Source organism: Eupeodes corollae, chromosome 3 (assembly GCF_945859685.1).
Source record: "Eupeodes corollae chromosome 3, idEupCoro1.1, whole genome shotgun sequence".
In the NCBI taxonomy this organism is placed as follows: Eukaryota; Metazoa; Arthropoda; class Insecta; order Diptera; family Syrphidae; genus Eupeodes; species Eupeodes corollae.
In genome coordinates, this window is record NC_079149.1 from 103,316,412 (window position 1) to 103,338,493 (window position 22,082).

Consider the following 22,082-nt stretch of genomic DNA (forward strand, 5'->3'; position numbering starts at 1 on the left):
ACAATAAAAAAATACAAATACAACTTTAATGCCAAAAGCCTATAAAGAATGGTCATTCCAATGGTCGTCCTAATCAGTTAATGACCCGCAAAACGAAGACCTAAGCTAATTCTCTGTCCAAATAGGCTGTTAACTCCACCTCCTCTGCATCTAAATGGGTACTTACATAGATAGTAGTATACGCGCGCAGTTTGTCGGTCGTTAAACTATCATGAACGCCACCACCTCCGCGCCGCTGCCGTCTGTCACTCTACTCTACAGAGACGGGTCTTTTAAATATACAGAACTGACCTCAACCTGAAGACTTTAAGTTTGTTAGTAATGTTGAATGTTGAAGAAAAATGAAGATTTAAGATTCATGAAGCACCTGTAAATTAGCCCCCAGAATTTATGCAACTATTATTATGGAGGTAAACGTAACTACGTAGTCGGCTGTCAGAGGATTTTATTTTTACGTGGGCGACAAAGATGATGGTGATGGCATGGCGTGTGCCTGTTTCTTGGGGTCAACCGACAACTGATGAAATTGTTAACTTAAAGAAACCTTAGTCCAACACACATTCCTCAGGCGGGAATAATAGAAAAACGGATTTCCGGCTAGAGATTTAATATGCACCCCTCCTAAAAATATAAAACCTACATACCACACAAATCCACAAATCCTATAACAGTGAAGCAAAATGTTAAAAATTTGGAATAAAAGTAGAAAATTTCAAACAAAATAAAAAGTGATAGCCATTTCTTTGACAATTCGTTGAGTTAATTAGAGCTATCAAAACGGTGTACACGTTTGACTCTTTTAAAGTTAATCATTTTGACATTTCATTTAGGTTTGAAGAGTAGTAATTTAAATAAAATAGTTGGAGGAGTAGTACCCGTGGCATGATGGTTAGTGCGTTGGACTATCATGCCAAAGGGTCTTGAATTCGATCCCTGCCTATGCCATCTAGTCTTTTCACGGGTACTGCCTCTTGCGAGGAATTGACAAATTCTCCAAAAGTAACTTTTGTCATGAAAAAGTGCTTTCTCAAATTAGACGTTCGGATTCGGCATATAAACTCTAGGTCCCCTTCCATTCCTGACAACATTACTCGTACACAGGAATGGTTGAGAGTTGTAAGTCACTAGGCCCTAGTTCTCAACGGACTGTTGCGCCACCCAATTTATTTATTAATAGTTGGAGGAGTGAGACGCTTATTTTTTAAGAGTGTACAAGTTTTTTGCTCACATTCCTCATTCAATTATTAGACGTCAAAATGAATCACTCCTTCAAAACAATCAAATGTGAACATCGCCTTACGATCGAGTATTGAAGTTTTCTTTTTTTCAGATATGGGGACTTCAAATTCTTTAGTTGAAAGAACCCACTGTTCCAGTAACTAAATAAGCGCGTTTAATGTTCTTTAAGTCGATAAAATCAACTTCTTTGTCAGTCAAAACTTTGAAATGAAAAACAAAGAACAATGAAAAAATAACTCTCACAGACACAGGAATTTATGTAAATTAATGTTGTAAATCTTATAAGTTGACCCTTTGAGTTTGGATATTTTCTGATTCAGGTTGTCATGTCAACGCAACGTTACGTGGGTGGTTAAGATGAAAACGATTTGTTATGTCAGATTTAATATTTTTGATCTCACTTCTTATATGACATATGACAACTGAAAATAAGAAGAAAAGAAGCTAAAGAATTTAGCTCTAAACTACATTTTACATATTATGTTCGTACAAATTTTGCTCTTTGAATACAGCCTTTTGAAATATTAAAATTCAATTTACTCTTTTGGTGGACGATTCTGTTTATGTAATATTGTGATGTCTGTATTCAAAGTCAATGAAACGTCACAATACATTTTGTTCAATATTTATATTAATATCTGTTTTGCTTCAAACGTCAAAATCGATCTAAGGTAATTGACATTTAACTTTGAATTGATTGTTTATAGAATCCTTTTGTAATCTAGAAAATGACAGTTCTTTTTCTCCAAAAAAGAGAAAACAATACATACAATCAGACTCTTGAAGTGTCAACTTTGAAATGGTACTAAATTACAGAACCTTCAAATTTGATAAGATCTGTTGGCAGATCATAGTACTCATCTCTCACGCTATTAGATGTAACTTTTGACGTTTCCACATTCGAAAACTAGTTCTGTTTTCATAATCTCCTGTTACAACAATATATTTTTGCAAACAAAGACTAGACCAAAATTTATAGGGCGTTCTTTAAAAACTACACTTCAATGTAATCTAAGTCTTTAAAAATGTAAAGAAATTAAAATCGAATAGGTGTGGATGAGGATTATCTCTTCACAACACAACTGCTGCATTTCAATTCATATCACTTTTCAAATCAAATTACAAACTCAAACTAAAATAAAAAAACAACTAAATGCATTCCATTGAAGCCAGGTGTTTTATTCCAGAGCTGCCTTTTATATAATGCGCTAAAGGTCGACAATCTGTCAAAAAATAATGATAAACGCACCTATTGTGACCGCAGGACATAAAAGATTGATGATTTTAGAGTCCTTCAACCCCAAATTCCCTGTTTATTTATAAGTTGTTTTTTTTTCTTTATTTTTTCGTTTTTATTGTGTGTGTGTTTTTGTATTATTTAATGTTGGCCCATCTCGAATCCATGATGTTTTATACATATATTTTTTTTAAGAAAACCCACTTAAGTTGCACACGCATACACAAGTGAGGCTGAATTTTTCTGATGCAATCTCGCGTATTGCATTCCAAGGCACTCAACCTGAATGCCTTTCCATGGTTCCTGTTTTTCTTTAGGCTCCGCTCTGCATCCCAGCTAAAGCATCAGAAATATACCCAAACAAAAGTTAAACACTCTTCACCAAACGATTAAGGTCATATCAATACTGATTTTGTTGTGTCTTTTTGATGTCAAAGTATTTAAGATCCAGTTGACTTGAGCAGCCATTTCTATTTTCTGTCACTATAAGGAGTATCTTTGATATTATTCGTTAAAGTGTTGATGGTATGTGGAATGCAAATGGAGTTTGACAGTTCATCCAATCAGATTGCAATTTGCAACGAACATTTTGTTTTCCTAAAATTCTCTTATTTTATATATTTTCAGCCCATCGATTACGGAGCGATGTTTTACTGGGAGTTTGGCAGTATTTCAAACTAAAACTGTCAAAATCAAACCGAATTGAACTTAGACCATCGACAGTTATTGTCAATACTATTTTACTCTGAGTCTTGGTCAACAGATCATCAAAAAGTCATGTGATTCATTCAGAATTAAGTTTGACAACCACCAAATACTTAAATGTCAAACAATGTTTTTTAACATACAAGGCTAACGTCTGTTTCACTTGGCTAAGGTAATGATATTATCTTCCAAAGTCTTGAGCTATCACAGGTCCAATAGCATTTAAAATGAAATGCTCACCCATTTTATTAGCTGTCAAACTTCTCAAAGGATGCCAAAGTATTGAGCCATCACAGGTCCAATGGCATTTAAAATGAAATGCTTACCCATTTCATTAGCTGTCAAACTTCCCTAAAGGATGCCTTTGGGGTCATTGAAACGTCAAAATTGTTACACTCTGAAAGACAGTGTTCGTTGAGGGGTTTAAATAAAGTGCCTAACCTTTTCCAGTGGAAGTGAACATAAAGTTGGGACTAAAATTTTTACCAACGAATTGAATTTTGTCTACGTTTCCATTAGGAACACAAAATGGCAGCTTAAAAAGACAATTGTACGTCATTGTGTCATCAATCTGTCAAATTGTTTCTCATGTGAACATATCATCTTCTCCTTAACACATAAAGCAAAGTTTTGGAAGCTACCTTTTGGTGTAAGGCTCTCACTACAGGCAGAACAAAAACAGAATTTTCCGCAAACAAAAGCTCTGCAAGGATTTAAAAAAAGAACAAGCCTAAAACTTCTCATGCTGAGTGTAGATGAATGAAGGTAGATCTTTAGAGATTTGTATACCACACCTCCTTTTGAAAGCCTCTATACTGCTCCAACTTTCATATATGTAGATAGCTATATATATTGTATATGCGTGCACGTGTCCCAAAGGACGAATATCCAAAGCGTAGATGCCAAACTCTGAATGATTCCACCTAGGGGTCGATATATAAGCATAAGCACGATGGACTCTGCGATGCTCCTCTCATACCCAACATTTTACTTACCTTCATATAGCGATAGCCATCCTCTATAGTCTGCCTATTGCTCGACGCTCGGTGTTGTCGGTCGGTCGTTGGTTTCAGTGCATTCCACATTCAGTTGGGAGTAACTTTTATAACAAAAATAAAAAAAAATCTACAGAATCTTCAGCTTCGTCCATATACACATTCCCACTAACATAGCCTGTGGAAAATCAAAAGTATAAAAATGGTACCCCGGTGTACCACACCTTTCCCGAAACCCTCCTCCTCCTCCCTCTGATCCTCCCCCTCTATCACAGCAAGCTGAAAAACAACGAAAAATAGACGCATTCCGGGCCTCACAGACGGAGTAACAAACTGATCCCGCTGATGTTGCAGTTGCTCTGGAGCTAAAGTTGGTGCTCTGCGCTGTGCCGATGCTGCGATGCGATGAGGCCACATAATATTGCCGCCCTCCGAAAAGACCAGCAGCAGTTAATAACAACCGGCTTTGGCAGCGTTTTTATGTATGGACATGAAATAGGGAGGAGGCGGCGGGAGACGATCGAGACGCGACGCAACGGACGAACATGAGGTCTTTGAGTGTATCTCTCTGGATAGTGGAGCACTCTTGGATTATGCGGGAATGCGGTAAGGTGCTTGGAATTCCTTTTTTATGTTTTCTTTTGGGTTTTATCGTTAGGTTTAAGTTTGGAGTTTGGTTTTTTTTTCCTTTTTTTTAGGGAAGACCTGAAAAGGTTTCCAAAAGCATCATCATGCACGCTTTGAGAAATATTTTAATTTTTTTATTTTTCAGTTTGGGTTTGGGTTTATAAAATGCGTTTCAGTTTGTATTTTTATTTGTATTTTTTGATTTGCGTGATTCCTGGACCATCTGGCAGATGAAGCTCGCACGCAGCATCCATATAGCCGCGAGTGTTGAAGTAGCAGATGCTTATTGGAATAATGTTCATCTCTTTAAATAGGTGGAGTACGTACGACGAAGACGCGGAGGATGACGATGTATCTCTGCATCTCTGTATCTATATATGTGGACAAGATGGACGAGTGATGATGCGCTCGAGGAAAAGATGAATTTATCTTTTTACCATCTTTTTTTTCTTTTTGAACTTTTCATTTTTTAAGGTTTTTTAAAAGTTTCCATATGATGACGAATTGAACTGACAAATTAAATATACCTAAGACGAAAAGCCTCCCAAATTTGAAATATGGATCACAGGTTAACTGCTAGCACCTTTCTTCCTTTTTGAAGAATTCTGCTAACGACGGATGAAATTACTCCAAGACAAAATGTATCTTCCATTTCCTTATCAAAGACTAATTTCTTATGTTTTTTCAAAGGGCTCAGCTCTTTAAGAGGAATTCCACAAAATAGAAGCTGAACTAATAAGATACCGGATAAATACCTACAACTTTTTATTCTTTTCCTACACCACACTTACCGACTAAAGATTACAAAAAAGGCCATTAAAAATTTGTATATGTATTAAATAGAACCTAATTATACACCGCCATCATCATCGCCATCACTCCACTTAAAAAAAACTAAAATTTAAAACTGACGCGCCATTGGATTTGGATTCTTTTATTCGTGATCCAAAAAAAAATAATAGATTCGTTTTCTTAATTTTGGATCTATACATAATTTCTTTTCTTTTTTTTGGGTTCTTTTTTATTATTCAGGGAATTCTGGGATAGTGATGAATTCCTCTTCGTCGCCTATCCCAGGAAAAGTCACTGATCGATTTAAAAAAAAAACCTGTCTTTTGGAACCTTGGGACACATTCTTGTATTTTTGTAGAAGTGGCCGGGATAATTGTCTGAGATTTTTGTTTTTTGGGAAACTATTAAATTATGTTCAGTTCAAAAAAGTATTGAAAACAAGTTAAAATTATTTCGACTATGAAGTGTTTTAAAGTATAGGTAAATTATACCAATTACTTTCCTCTATTTGTCTCCTGTTTGGGGTAAGTATATCGTGAGAAAATAAATTAGGACCTAGATTACTTCCTTGATGTACCCCAGCCACTATTTTCCATTTTAAGATAAAAAAAAACAATAGGAATGGATTGATTTTGACAACTCGTGGCGGCCATATTGTTTCTTGTACTTTCTTTCCTAATATCTTCTTTTTATTAGTTACTAAAGGCAAGTCATCATCATCATAAAATATTATTACTTTGAAGCAGTTAAAATTTGATCCCAATTTTGGCTGAAAAATCATCTTTATAGTGATTGGCCCATTTTTTGATGAAAGTTCTGGATTTATAACTACAACAATCCACACGAGATTCACGAGGTGATAATGCATCCAAATGAACTGTTTGGTGTGGATTTGGGCCTGAAGCTGTCATTGGGCTGTACTTCCTCAAAAATGATGAAAAATGAAAATGATATTGGTCGACAATCACCAAAATGATCATCAAAATGGCCTGAATTGGATGATATGTTTCAAATAGGATGGTGCTACGTGCCACAGAGACAATCAAAATTCTTAGCGAGCTATTCAGAACATGCTATGCCTGCCCTTTCCCCTACAACCTAACCATTGAGTCTAAGCTGATTCGAATTGGGCGTGATTGTAATGGGTCCGATTTGTCAAATTGAAAATGTTGACATTTTTCGACGTTTCAAGGTCCCTAGAGTCGAAATAAAAGATTTTTAGAAAGATGTCTGTGAGTGCGTTTGTACGTCTGTACGTTCGAGACGTTTTTTTTCGTCGTCCATAGGTCAAGAACCAGAGGAGATATCGACTTCAAATAATTTATGTTATACAGTTAATAATGCAGAAAGATGCAGAAACGGATTTCAAGAAAATTACGTGGGTGGTTTTTTTACCATAGCACTTTTAAAGAAAGGTGAAAATTTTGGTTAACCCTAAATATCTTGCGAACCAGAAACCCTAGAGACTTGAATCAAATTTTATATTATATATTGTAACGTGATACCAAACAAGTATACTTTTGGAAAAAAACCCAATTAACTGTTTTTTTATAAATCAAAAAAACTGAAAAAAAAATTTTTCACCTCCATTTTACGACTAAAATATGATTTCATCTCCAAAAAAATTTTGTGCATCGAAGAATAATGTTTTTGACATCTGATAACACTTTGAGAAAAATCGAATTGACAGTTTTTGTTTTAATAAAAATCTAAAAAAAGCATTACTCAAAGTTGGTAAAAATTTATTATCGATTCAAATATCTTTTCAAAAACTTGAAATTTAGGCTTCAAAATTATTTTATCTTATAAGAAAAATTGTTTTCAACATTCTGAAAAATATTGAGAAAAATCGAATTGACAGTTTTTTTACAAAAAATAAAAACCTAAACAAAAAATAAATAAAAGTAGGTGAAAATTGATTTTCGACTCAAATATCTTTTCAAAAATTAAAAATATTGGCTTTAAACTTATTTTGTTTCACAGAAAATATCGTTTTCGATATTCAGTAATTTTTATTTAAAAATCCAACAGTCCGTTTTATCATAAAAAATAAAATCTACAAAAAATAGCACGCAATTTTCTTGAGAGCCTTTCTTCATCTTTCTGTCTTATTATCTGTATAACAAAATTTATTTGAAGTAGATATCTCTAGCTATGGAGGACAAAAAAAAACGTCGCGAACGTACGGACGTACAAACGTACGTACACACGAACGCACAGACATCTTTCTAAAAATCTTTTATTTCGACTCTAGGTACCTTGAAACGTCGAGAAATGTCAAAATTTTCAATTTGACAAATCGGACCCATTACAATAACTTCCTATGTGGAAGTTAATAAGTGTTTCTCCATGTTTTGGTTAGCTTTTTAAATGCAGGGTTTTTGTTTTTTTCTGTTACAAATGTTGTTTACGTCCAGCGCTTAAAGACAAAACTCCCGAGATGTTGGAAAACTTCTAGCACCTCTATCGGTTATCCAAAAATGTTGACTTGATTTTTTTTAGTTTTTCTCCAACTTGTTTGTCATTTGATGGAGAATGGAGATCCATGACAATAGGAGGCAATAAGCAATATTTGTGCAAATATATAGCCTTGCCTAACCGCACTTTGAAAATAGGGATGGGTTTTTGACATTTATACGAGTCTCGAATTTATCTTATGTGATTCCGTTATCAAATGTTGGTACGATTGATATTGCATTTGTATTTCGATGGTTGTGTTTGTTAAGTAGTTGGAATCATGTGTTTTCCATTGGGGACAAAAAATCAATCTGTTACTGTTGATATTATTTAGTTTTGTTAACTGGGCTTATTTTGCATGAATAGAAAAGATAATTAAGTTTTGCTATGTTTCCACCAAAAATTTATCGCAATTTAGATCAAATAAATCTTTTTGGTGTTTTTACCGCACAAGAAGTTTTAAAAATGATTAAGTTTGACAGAACTTTTTTAAATGCAAATGGTGTTTCAATGTTTTTTATGAAGTGCAAGTGAGTTAGTTTGATTCGTTTTAAACAAGAAAGAACTGAATAGTTCATATAACAATACACTATCTATCTTTTTAATTTGATTAAAACAAAACAATATTTTTTGTACAGAAACATGCAAATAAATAGACCATAACGCATTAAATATCTGTAAAACCAACTCCTCCACACAGGTATTTCTTCACAAATTTTGCCTCGACTCCGATCAACAACCGGAATCGAGTTGAATCAAGCTCATTTTAAGTCGAATTAGTTATATGTATAAAGAATTGAGACGAGCTTTAAGCTCGCTTCAACACCACATGTAAATGTAGTATTCTACGAACAAACCCCTTTCTTGAAGTTTTTATTTTATGTCAAATTGTTTGGTTAAAACTCTAAAATCGATTATCATCTTACACAGACGTATTTTCTTGATTTTGATACTCAACTAAGAAAAATCAGCAAACACGATTTTAACCCTGCTGGTCTGAATTTTTTGATAACTTATTCTGGCAAATATTTAGTTGTATCAATTTTCAAATATTAAAACCATACTACTGCGAATCCTTTTTTGACAATTTCTCACTGTACTATATATGGAATACCAAAAAACCACGGCTATTGTAGCCAACATTTGGATACATCATATGTAGCCTTGGTACAGTCCTGCAGCTTTTTGATCAGCCCTCATAGCTACAGACATATTTCCATGAGTTCAGATAAAGTTCAGCGTTTTCCTTATAACAATTAATGAGTAAAGAGTTGTCGTTCTTTTTCACAGCTTCTTTTCAGCTTTAAATAGTGTTGTTTTCAGTGCTTCTGTCAATATTTCTGTCATTTACGATTGTGTCAATGGTTTATTAGAATTCGTTAGATTGAAAGTAACTTAATTTTATTATTAATTTTTGAAGTTGTTCCTATACGTATTCAGAGCGTCTAGTGATAAATTCGGTTCTTGAAATGTCATACAAATTGTGTTACAATGACATGAAAAGAAAGTTGTGTGCTTAAATGTACTGTCAGAGAGCTGGAATACATACAATTATTGGTAGAGTTTCTACAAAAGCGCACAACTTTTCTGTCAACTCATGACACAAATTCATTAAAAAGATAAATAGTTATTGCAGCATTTAAAACAAACAATGTGAAAATAAAAACGAAATACATATAAAAATTCAAAAATAAACAAAATTTAAATAACAAACAATTAAAGAAGTTATTGAGAATGTAATTTAAAGAACAATATATAGTGACACAGAATATATTTTTTCAGGTAGAAATATTTATTGAAAGGGTCTTTTTCATGATTTGAAATAAGCAAGTTTATTGATTTCATCTTCAAAATTGATGCCTCTGAGGATGTCGCTTTCGATTGACATCAACGAAAAACATGTCAATCTTTCTTGAATCATTGTAGTTCTCAGTTCGTTTTTGATTCTTTTTAACTAAGAGAAGGCACGTTCCCCACTGCAATTGGTCACCATAATACTTAAGTAAATTCTTAGTGCAATTTCAACATTTAAAAATTCAACTTCAATTTAATTAGTTTTTAAAAAATCAAAAAATCAAAACGTTGGCCAATCTTCGTATATGAACCTAGTCGCTGTTTGAAATGAACACTTAGTATGTCGATAATGGGAAGAAAGGTTTCAATTTTAAATCTTTGTTTCCCAGTCATATTTACTGATGGTCGAGAACCGCCAAAAAAAGGTCTGGCGTGAGCTTCTACACCGCATCCTTTCAAAATTGTCCTTATATTCGGTATCCGGGTTTTTTTGTCTGGTTGATTAATCAAAGTTATCAAAATTGTCCCTGAGTCCAATTATAAATTCATCTATTGCACTCAGCAAATGTATTGCAACATCCAGGGTAATGTTTTGTTTTTGAAGTAAAGTACTTGTTTTTAATTATTTGCAAAACAAAGTTCCTAAGTTCTGTAAGTATAAGGCGCTTAGTGCATCAGCTCACGCCGATCATCTTGTTTGAGAAAGACTTTTTTGAACTTTTTTTTACCTAAATGTTGACACTCTCCATTGATGAGAAGATACTGAAAAAAAGTTATACAATTTTTGAATAATGTCAAAGAATTTGGTTGCTTCTAAGACTAGCCCAACGGCATGCACTCCTACCAAGTTTGATGAGTGCCCTGCACATGGTACAAAAGTGTCAATCTTACATTTTTCTTTTATTCTTTCCTGCAGATCAGAAAACCTTCCTGACATATTTGTCGCGTTGTCGTAGCTTTGGCCTCTGCAATCTATTATCGAAATGTCATGATCCTCCAAAAATGTCAGTATGCTTTCCGCTAAATAATCAGATCTATGTTCGTTAATTGGAATAAAGTCCAGAAACCTTTCAGAAGGCTCGTGTTCTTTTACGTAACGAATAATAAATGATAGTTGATCAACATGAGACAGATCGGTTGAACTATCAACGCCAATTAAAAATATAATGACATTTTGACTTCTTTTACAATAGTTTTCAAAACCTGTCTTCCCATGACATGAATGAATCCATTACAGATATTTGCTGAAAGATAACACGCATGACCACTTCCTGGATTTCCAAGTTTGCTTAAGTGATCTGCGAGAAACGGGTCAAACTCGCTAAGCAACTCAATGCATCCCAAATAATTCCCGTTATTGGGAGATCCGAGGATCTCAGTGTCACCACGAAATGGAAGCCCTCTCGAAGCTTAAAACTTTACAACCTTTACAATCCGCTTCAACAAATTTTCTCCAGTAACTTACTTCATTTTGATGTTGTGATATTAATTCAGTATCTACTCTACCTGTCACTTTTGTTCGTGCTATGTAGGTCATCATAGATTGTCTACAGGCAGAACTGCTTTCATGTGAAATAATTATTAGATTGATCTGTTTCCAATCGCTACATCCACTTGGAGATCATAGATGAACGTCACAAGGGTTAAATATAATAAAGTTAGTTATTCATATTTCTGTTTTAATTTGAATATAATTTCGCAGGGAATTTGATTTAAATTGTTCTTTATGCATCTAAAATTGTATCGAAATATTTTTTTTCTTGAAAATAGACCAATAGATGTTAAGTAATGTTTCAGCAATTTGGGGGCCCCTGGTGATTGCGGGGCCCTAGGCCTGGGCCCAGTGGTAAAGAGAGGTCTGATAACGTCAGACAACATCAGAAATTGATACTGGCCTGACGGTACATTTTTTAACCACCATTATCATAGATTAAATTTAAAGTTGTCAGGTTCCTATTTAACCATTTTTGTTGAGAGTTTGAAATGAAGTTGAGTTGGAATGAGGTTGAAATGACATCTGACGTCTCAACTATGATTTCATTATACTAAACCAACACTTCGACAAAGATTTTTCGATTTACGAGTCCAAAAGTCACGAAGTAGGAATCAGCTATTATTTAATGTTCTTATTGCTATGCACTTGTAATTTTGTGAAAAATATCTAAATAGAATAAATTACATACAAATAATCGGCACAGTGAAACCCTCATTTTTGAGAACTGAAATGTTGTGGATATTTTTTCATAGAAAATCATGCTATGAAAATTAACATTACATGTTTTTTAAAAGTTTCTCGTGAACTGTGCATACAAATATCTATCTTTTTAATTACATCATTAGTTTCTCTGATGCAACGCATAATCGGCACATTTCTACCATAATTAAAGGGTGTCCCAAAATTAACGCAAGATTTGAATTTGCCGCCATTTGTGCAGTGAAGTGTTGGCAACCCTGAAAAAAAGCAATTTGACAGCTAACAGTATAGGGTTATTAAAAATGGAGGGTTACACAATAGAACAACGTGTCTTCATTATTAAAGAATATTTCAAAAGTAGTGAAAACTTGAGGGCTGCAGTTCGAAAATTTCATACAAAATATGGTCGGAATAGTGTTTTAATTTCGTCAACTGTGAAGAGATTAATTGAAAACTTCATGGAGACTGGATCCGTTGGAGACGCCAAACACATTGGTCTTCCAAAAACAAGCCGTTCAAATGTGAATGTCGAAGCAGTGCGTGAGAGTGTTGCTGACAATCCAGGAACCTCAATTCGACGTCGTGGACAAGAATTGCAAATTTCAAGAACCTCTCTACAGCGTCTACAAAGATCTGTGTCTTCATGCTTACAAAATTCAATTAACACAACAATTGAAGCCTAATGACCATGGACAGAGAAGACAGTTCGTTGAATGGATTATTGAACATCAACAAATGGACCCTGATTTTTCGAGCAAAATCATCCTAAGCGATGAAGCACATTTTCATCTTGATGGCTTTGTCAATCGCCAAAATTGCCGCATTTGGGGTTCGGAGAACCCACATGTCATTGTCGAAAATAAATGCATCCACAACGCGTGACTGTATGGTGTGGATTTTGGGCTGGAGGCATAATTGGGCCATATTTTTTTGAAAATGATGCTGGTCAAGCAGTGACTGTTACTGGTGCTCGATATCGCGACATGATTACACAGTTCTTTTTGCCAAAATTGGATGATATTGATGTGTCCAATACGTGGTTTCAACAAGACGGTGCCACATGTCATAAAGCCCGTGAAACAATTCAATTACTGCATGAGACATTTCCAGGTCGTGTACTCTCTTGTTTCGGTGATCAAAATTGGCCTCCTAGATCGTGTGATTTAACACCATTAGACTTCTTTTTATCGGGTTATTTGAAATCACAAGTCTATGTCAACAAGCCCACAACCACCCGTGCATTAAAGGAGGAGATTCAACGCTGCATCAACGAAATTCAGCCACATTTATGCAGAATGGTCATGGAAAATTTCAACAAAAGAGTGCGCGTGTGCATGCAAAGCCGTGGAGGCCATTTGTCCGATGTGTTATTCCATACATAACCCTATCCTATGTACTTTACGAGTCAATAAAAATATAACTATCAAAAGACTAAAAACGGCGTTTTCTATTTAATTCAAATCTTGCGTTAATTTTGGGACACTCTTTACTTCTAGAAAAAATCTCCCGTAAATGAAAGCCTATACGGAGGCCTCTACTCGGAAAATAAAATTTAATTTGCAAGTAAGGACACATAATGTGACTAATTACTATATCCTTTATCATCATAATAGAAAAATGGTTTCTTCTGACCTCAAGCGTTTGCATACCAAAAAGCAAACATCTCACATTATATGCTGGCATAATAATGTTCCAAATTAGCTTAAAAAAACAATATCTTGTGAAACCTCTCTGAATCTTTTCAATTCTCAACAAATGATTTGCATAGTACGGATTCCAAACCACGCAACAGTATTCCTGGGTAGATCTCACAAAAGCCATATAAATAGATTTAAGAGCATATGAATCGGAGAATTCTCTAGTGTTCCTTTTTAGAAAACCCAACATTTTATATGCTTTATTAACTATATAGTCAATGTGACTACTAAATGTGAACTTCCTATCAAATATGACTGCTAAATCCTTCTTTTCAGTTACTTTATCTAATGTTATATTATTGATAGTGTAATCAAATACTATTGGTGCAATTTTCCTTGAGCATATAAAGCTTTGACATTTGGCTACATTTAAGAAAAGAAGATTTTTATTGCACCATGATGCAAGTTCACATAAATTTTGCAATAATAAACAATCAATTAGAGAATGTATAGTTCTTAAAATGTTTACGTCGTCAGCATATAATAAATATCTGGAAAACTGGAAAATATCAGGAATATCATTGATAAACAAATTAAAGAACAAAGGACCAATGTGGGCGTCCTTGAGGGACGCCCGAGGTTACTTTTATGCACTTAGAAACATATCTGTGTATCTTAACGAATTGGGTTCGATCAGTAAGATACGAACGTATCCATTCCAAAAGTATGGAGTGGATACCAAGTTTGGAAAATTTATATAATAATATTTCATGGTTTACTCTATCAAATGTCTTGGCAAAGTCAGTAAAGATGATGTCGGTCTGGAGACCACTTTCAAATCCACTAAGAACTAAATCACACAAAGTGTAGCTGTAGATCAGCCGGAAACAAATCCATGCTGAGAATCGGATACTATTTGTTTTATCGGAGATATGTATACGATGTTTTGCACCCATTTAAAAATTCACCTGTTTTCAGAGACTTATTGAAAATTAGCAACAAAGGTAACGCAAGGGACTTTGCACATTTTTTGATTATATTGGGAGATATACTATCTGGACCAAGTCCTTTGTTTTTATCAATCCCATTTAACACTTCAAGTACATCTGATATTTCTAACTGAATAATTCCTATATCAACTACATTAGATGGAGTAAATTCAGGACTGCATAAACAGAATCAAATAAATGTGCAAAAAGATTACAGATAGTTTGCAAATCACTAGATATAGAACCCGAAAACTCCATACAATTTGGTAAACCACTAAATTTTCTTTTGGAGTTAATAAAATTCCAAAAGCTTTTGCTGTCCTTCTTAACTTTGGATTCAGCTGTATAAACATAATTGCCATACAAAAATTAATTTAAGACATCAAAAGACTTTTCGATTACAAGATAGTTCTGTCTGAAAACCAAATTAATGGTGAAAAAGAAATAGCTCAAGTGCAATCAATTAAACAAATTGATAACAATAAACTATTTTACAAAGAGTATCCACCGGGTTTTACTGTAGTTTAGTTAGTTATTTTTTGTAATTTTCAAAGCATCAAAAGAAATGAATTACCACGACAAAAAAGATTTAAATCATTTTTAGCTTTAATATCTGTTTAACATGAACTGCTAATAACAATTTACTTTTAACACAGTTAGAAGCATTACTTTGTATTTATAAATGACTATAAAACTATAAAATGTTCTTTAAATATGCTTTGAGTTTATGTGAAATGGATGTTTTAATTTATTTGGTGTTGGAAGTATTTAATTACATTGTTAAAGTCGTTGACGGTGATTCAACAAAATTACAAGATTGTTTGCAATGTCAAGTTTTATGTAACGAAAGTATAAATATAATTGAGTGTATTGAAATAATGTGCTATGCAATTTGTAGTTGAAAAATCCTTCATTTTATAAAACGAAAAACAAAATGAAATAAAGAAATAATAAATTGTGTTTTATGCATAAGTAAAGACTTCTGTATTAACTTTTAAAATTTATATGAATAAAAAAACACCTTTTTTAAAACAACAGTCTAACGTTTATTTATTTTAACAATAACAATAATTCATAGTTTATAATGTTTTTCCATGTAATTTAAATTACTTTTGATTTCCATCGAATCCCCGAGTACTTCCTTAGCAGCTGATAAATATGACTTAGCTTTTGGTAAGTCTCCACTATGTGCTGACAAAACTGCCAAATTATTTAAAGCAGCTCCATTTGTTGCATCTGATGTCAGACAAAGTCTTAAACAACGTCGAGCAAGATTGAAATCACCAGTGGTCTAAGCCAATAGAAAAAACACCAAAGACAATAAATTAAAAACAATCTATAAATTCAAATATAATAATTGTTTTACTTACAATTCCAACAAAACTCAAGTTATACCAAATATCTGAACGTTGATCCGGCGTTGTAGCCAACATCAAAGCTCTCTGGAAACATGGCAGGACCAAATCAATTTGACCCCCATACAAACAACACAAAGCTATATTGCAATATAATTCTGCGTTATGAGCTCCCATTGATAAAATTCGTCTAGAAATAGATTCCAACAAAAATCAAAGAAGAATATTTTTTAAAATGGTTTGTTTTTAAAAATATAAAGGCACTAGGTCGTTTCCCATCCTTGATTAAAACTCACACTTGTCAGCAATGGTTGCCCAAATGCTGTTCCACACTACATAAATTGTGTAAAAGAGAACGCTCAGGAAAGGGTAAAATAATTTCCCCTCCTGACAAATCCTCAACAAGAAATTCCTTTGGACAGAAATGTTGGATCTGTCAAATGTCATTTTGTGGTATATAAATTGACTGTTATCAGTGTCATACGATTGTTTCGCATTGAGAGAGTGGCAGACAATATTTTCCAAGAAACCGTTCCATACTTTTTTAGAAGTTCTTCTCTCTCTTAGAGAATTTCATTCCAACTCTTCAAAATTTGACAGACAATTTCTGTCCAAAAATCTACGTGAAACACAAGAAAAAGTCGCAAGTTGTTAAATAACATAATCAGGAAGCTTTTTAGGGTGTCTGCAACATTTTCAACATTTACTGGGATTTTTTTAATAATATGCATTTGTTGTTCTTTTCTCAATGACGTTGTTTTGACTTGTCAAAAATATCAAAAGACAACACTTTTTAAATTGACGGATGTTTAAAATGCAACATCCTATTGAAAAACCTATTGAATTCAGAAAAATTAAAGCACACTTACAGAATTTCTGAGGTGAGACCTTGCAGACGGTTGTCTGATCTCAAAATAGTGTAAAATCTGACATTAAAAAAAATCGTCCTAAATGTATTCTAATCGTGTGAACTTACATTTTTGTGTCAGCATATTGCAGAAAACGTCACTGCCAACCACGACTTTTGAAATGTTCATATGTACAAAGTTGTTTGGAAAATTTGGCAGTTGCTGACAATTTCTTTAATGACATGTAAAGTTATCGGTTCAGATGCAAAATCAAATCAGGTTACCATCTGTGGTCTAATCTTTTTTGTACAATCGTTAATTTTTGTTGGTATGTCAAAAAAAATGTTGATTTGTCATATCTAGGAATTGTCCGAAATTGTGATTTGTCAAACTACAAATATTAAAAATTAAATAATGTTTTTTAACTTTAAATTGTAAAATGAATTACGAAAACGATAGGAAAGTTTAAGCTGCTCTTAAATTGTTTGATACAAATTGATGAGAAAAATTACGAAAGTTTTGAAATATTCCCTAATTAAATAATTAGTTTTTTTTTTTAACAAAAGCATACAAACAAGAAGAAAAATAACGAAAATATAATGTTTCGTTCCATTAAGGAGAGGAATTGCTTTAAAGTTCATTGTAATCTTCCAAACAAACAAAAGTTGTTTCTTTGGAAGCAAATCATTTATTTTGACAGTTCACAACTTTCAACACATCTCCTAGCGCTGATAAATCGTAAATATTTGACACTTCAACAATAAATGAAGGAACGGTGTGATGGTGTCAATTAAGTTGTGTTCAACCAAAAAATATCCAGTGTGATTCAAAACAAGTTCATGAAAACTGTCAGGGCACATTCAAGCAAAAAAGCGTAGTGCAAAATATTTAGAACTTGAGTGCACCAATTCAGCTCAAAGAACGCTCATTATTAAAAACGTCAGTGCATTTTCTTAATGAACGCAAAAAAGCTACAATTTTCTACTCAGCCCAATGCTGCTGATTGTATAAATCGTAACAATTTTAACATTTAGGAACGACAATAGTAAGCTAGAAAAAGAAAAGACCTCAGATAACGCAGTTGTATCGGAAAAAATCTGCCAACCTTAGACGTTTTCTAATTTAAGCTCAAAGAAAAATAGCACAGCCTGAGTATTTCGAGTATGATCGAGATCACTCCGATTTATTCATGAAACACACTGGGGAACTGAACTGTCAATAGTTTTAGAATGTGCTATGTGTCTCCCTCATACAACGAAACAAACGTGAAGTCAGCCACGCTCAGCTTATTACTTCAATAGCTCGGCCATTTTATTCAGAGCTCATTAAAAAAATAAACACAAACCGAGCGTTCTGATATGTCGAAGATAAAAAAAAACAGATCTTTTTTTGACAACTTAGTTCTCTGATCTTAAAATGAAAAACGCTTCATGTAGACAGACAATTTTTCATTTAAATTCATTTATCCAATATCAGCTCATTGACAGGTGCTGTCAAATGAAAATTTGTATTAGTATTGCTGCAAAGAGGGGTAAGCCTTCCAAAAAATCCAGATCAGCAGATTTGATCTTAAATCAAAAGTAAATTAATTTATCTTTAGCTATGGAATGCAAAACAGGGGGAAATTTGGGTGTTCATAGATCTTGATCAAGAATGAATTGATTTATTTTACCCATGGAAATTAATCTTATTTTCGAAATTTCAAAAAAAAGAGCTTACCTATAATACATCAATGCCATTTCCGGATTATTGTCATAAAAATAATTGACTGCAATACTCGCCAATGCCTCAACATTGATCGGATTCATTTTGGCAATTATTCTATAGACTTCCACTGATTCCTCGGTCTTTTCCATTAATTCATAGAGTCGTCCTTTTTCTGTCCTTAATGCAATATCATATGAACATTTATCCGTAGCACTACAAACTAACTGCAAAGCTTGTTCGAGTTGATCTAGTTTTTGGTACATTTTTGACAGCAGCAAATATGTGTCCGGATGTGGAAGGATACTCAATGAACGCAGCAGATACGCCTCTGCCTTCTTGGGATGATTCAAAGCAATCAGACAACGTCCTCGTTGTTGTTCCCACCACCAATCGACATTTTGCCTCTGCGCATCGAAAACAGCCTCGCATAGACTAAGAGCCTTTGAAGGTTCACCCTCATGATAGAAGAGGAACTGAAATAGGGCTTTGATTATGTTTTTTCGTTCCGCATAAATGGTCGGATTCATTCGGGAGGCTTGATATAAGGCAGTTGTAAGGTCACCTAAACTAAACACAGCCGCTGAGGTAACACGAACTCGCCTTGCAGTTCCACAACGCGATGAAGGACGACCAGCAAGCGAAGAACCCGGACGAGCTGAAGCCGTTCCTGGTCGTGCCTATATGTAGATGAGAGTCCATATTAAAAATCAAAAACAAGAATTTCCTCCTGCAAAAAGAACGCCCATTCCAAGTTTGTTTAGTTCTTTTTTTTTGTTTAACGAAGTTAATGATTCAAAACATTGGAATGGCGCAATTTTCGGAGACTCACAACTCACTATGCCCGATGTTGGTCGCGATACTAAATGCGTTGATGGTCGCATTCCACCAACCATTAAACTGCTACCTGGTCTTGGTACAAATGCAGTCTTGAGTGAGGTTCCTGGCCTGGCAGCCGTTGCAATACGTTCATATTCAACTTCCTCATTCTCTGATGATTGCACCCGAAATCGCGTTGTTCGGAGTCGTCGTCATAGTCGTTGTTGTGGTCGTCGAGGAAGAAGAAACAGATTGAATCTCGATTACACAGTATGGAATGTCCAAAACAAAGAAACAAAACAAAAAACAACACAACGCACAAAGGAATGCACCAAAGAATCCTCGTTACTCACCTGCACTGATATCATCGTTTGCCTCCAGGTCATCCACAAAAATCCTCTGAGTGAGGGCACGCATTTTTAATTGCCAAATTCCTTCCATCATCCAGGTGGGCATTATTGAAGTGGTTTGTTTTTTCTTGTCTGATGTTTCTCTGGAACTTAAGTTGCTACTACTTCGGCTATTGATGCTTTTGGTGTCATCGTCGTCATTGTTCGAAAACATTGGAATATTATTTTCGTGGCCCTTTTGAAGTATGGCATTGCATACTTCGATGCAATTTTCATAGGATCTTCGACGATACAAAGAAACAGCTTTGATATATTCAAGTTCCATACTGATGATGTGGTGTTATCTTTGAAGCCTGTTTTGTGTTTTAAAAATATATGAACTCTTTGGTGTTTTTGACAGGAAGGTATTGTTTGGATTATACATTTGATAAGAAATCCATGACGACCAATATGCCATAACATGGACATAGTCAAAGCAAGACATGTGTTGGAATTGTTACTAAAAATAGGTAGGTATGGGAATATTGATTATAATTTAAGACATGGTGTTTAAAAGGCTAAACTAGATTAATTCCGAATGACATGAATGTGCTCCTAAAATGTGAAACTATCTTTGTTTAGATTTGAACATCACTTCTTGCTTAAAATTATGGCATCCAAATTGGATAACAATTATGGAAAACCTTGGGAACCTGAACCAACGGGAAGTTAATATTAAGAACTTAAACCTATATTTGTGTAGACATTTCTGCTTTGCCTTCTAGACTAGAACATCATTATTATAATGAGGTCCTTATTGAGACTTGAAAGTTAGGCAAGTTTCTAGTATCTGATTGGCCAGCTGCCAAAAAATTACTTTCCAATTAAAATCAAGCAAAGTCTTCCTAACTTTTAAGTCAAGTCTACTTCTATCAAAATGACAGTTGATTATGTTTTTTTCATTTAACGTAAAGCTGAACTTTATGATTTATTTATTTTCTGCACAGCTTCATTTAATGTTTTGTGTAAAACGTTTCCTTGAAAGAAATAAGGGATATTTCTTTACAGTATACAAAATACAAATCGTGATGGACTTGTAGCTTGCCTCAGGACTTGGTACTTTGGTACTTTTTGTACTATGAAGGTTTGCAAAGTAAAGTTCTGAATTTGAAATTAATGACACTTAAAAAACTAACGAGTTGCTTTGGCCAAAATTTACATTCAAAGAATGAAGTTGACTGCAAATGAAGTCTCTTATGGTGCCTGAACCTGCCCAATGCCTTGATGAAACTACATGGCTTTTGATGCAATTCCAATTCATGACGTAATTCCGTATTAGCCACTCCCGTATGGCAACTTTGTCTTTTTTAATCATCGCCTTCATAAAGTGTCATCACCTATACACAATCATTCTAGCGTAGGCATGTCACACGGTGGCTGTCATCTATGATAAAATCTGCTTCGAATGATTTCCTAATCCCATTGATTGGGCAGGTTCAGACGACATTCCCATAAGAGACTTGAAGGTTAGGCAATTTTTTTGGTAATTGATTCGTGTGTTCAGATGTCAAAAATTGCCTTCCAATTAAAGTAACTTTATTGGAAAGTTGGCTGGAAAATTATTCAAGAAAAACATTCCTAATTATCAAAACAAGTGTACTTATGTACAAATGTCAACATGACAGCTGAACATGATTTTTCAAAATGACATCTGAACATGTTTTTTCCATTTAACTTAAAGCTGAATTCTGTGATTTATATTTCTACGTTGCACCTTTATTAGTTTTAAAGGAAAAAGGACATTTTCGTTTGCAATACAAAACACAACTTATGATGAACTTGTAACATGGTTCAGGAGATTTTTCAAATATAGTGAATTAAAGTTATAAGTTTGAAATAAATAATAAGAAATGAACTAGCTGCCTTGGTCTTAATTTGGGTTAAAAAAATCCAGTTGATAGCAAATGAAGTCATTTAAGTGCTGTCTGAACCTGCCCATTTATATTTTTAGATCTGTTCGTATTGATGAGGAATTTAGCGTTACTAATAGGCTTTTCACACCAAAACCAAAACCGGGTTTTTTGGCAAAGAGTTTTCGAAAACCCGAAAATCGTTCACACCAAACATATAGACATTTTCATTTGACATTTAAATTTGTTTAACACCGGCTGTCAAATTTTGTATTGATGAAAAAAAAAACATTTCAGAATGAGCCGCAGAACTTTTGATATACTCTGCAATGAACTTAAGGATCTGGAAATGCAAACTTTGGCTTTATGTAGGCACTTATCAAGTTGAAAAAGGAAGACAAAGATCTATATGAGCTTCAAAAGAACGAATGGGATCCCGACACTAAGTGGT

The 22,082-nt window shown here is 34.1% G+C and overlaps 2 protein-coding genes across 2 annotated transcripts in view; one reads left to right on the forward strand and one right to left on the reverse strand.

The window, feature by feature from the left end:
* LOC129951440 (cytochrome c oxidase subunit 7A1, mitochondrial) overlaps positions 1-22,082 on the forward strand; it is a 386,202-nt gene that overhangs the window by 275,573 nt on the left and 88,547 nt on the right. The window lies entirely within an intron of this gene.
* LOC129951434 (tetratricopeptide repeat protein 8) lies at positions 15,679-20,452 on the reverse strand. Its single transcript, XM_056063574.1, has 5 exons — positions 19,746-20,452; positions 19,413-19,564; positions 18,589-19,253; positions 16,037-16,211; positions 15,679-15,957 (listed from the first exon to the last, which is right to left on the reverse strand). Exons 1-5 carry the CDS (start codon positions 20,065-20,067, stop codon positions 15,739-15,741), a joined length of 1,533 nt encoding a protein of 510 aa, XP_055919549.1. The 5' UTR covers positions 20,068-20,452; the 3' UTR covers positions 15,679-15,738.

Coding starts and splice junctions, on each gene's coding strand:
- LOC129951434 (XM_056063574.1), bottom strand. CDS start 20,067: ATGGAACTTGAATATATCAAAGCTGTTTCTTTGTATCGTCGAAGATCC. Junction 19,254..19,412: donor CGCGACCAACATCGGGCATA/GTGAGTTGTGAG, acceptor ATCTACATATAG/GCACGACCAGGAACGGCTTC. Junction 15,958..16,036: donor ACTTGAGTTTTGTTGGAATT/GTAAGTAAAACA, acceptor CTATTGGCTTAG/ACCACTGGTGATTTCAATCT.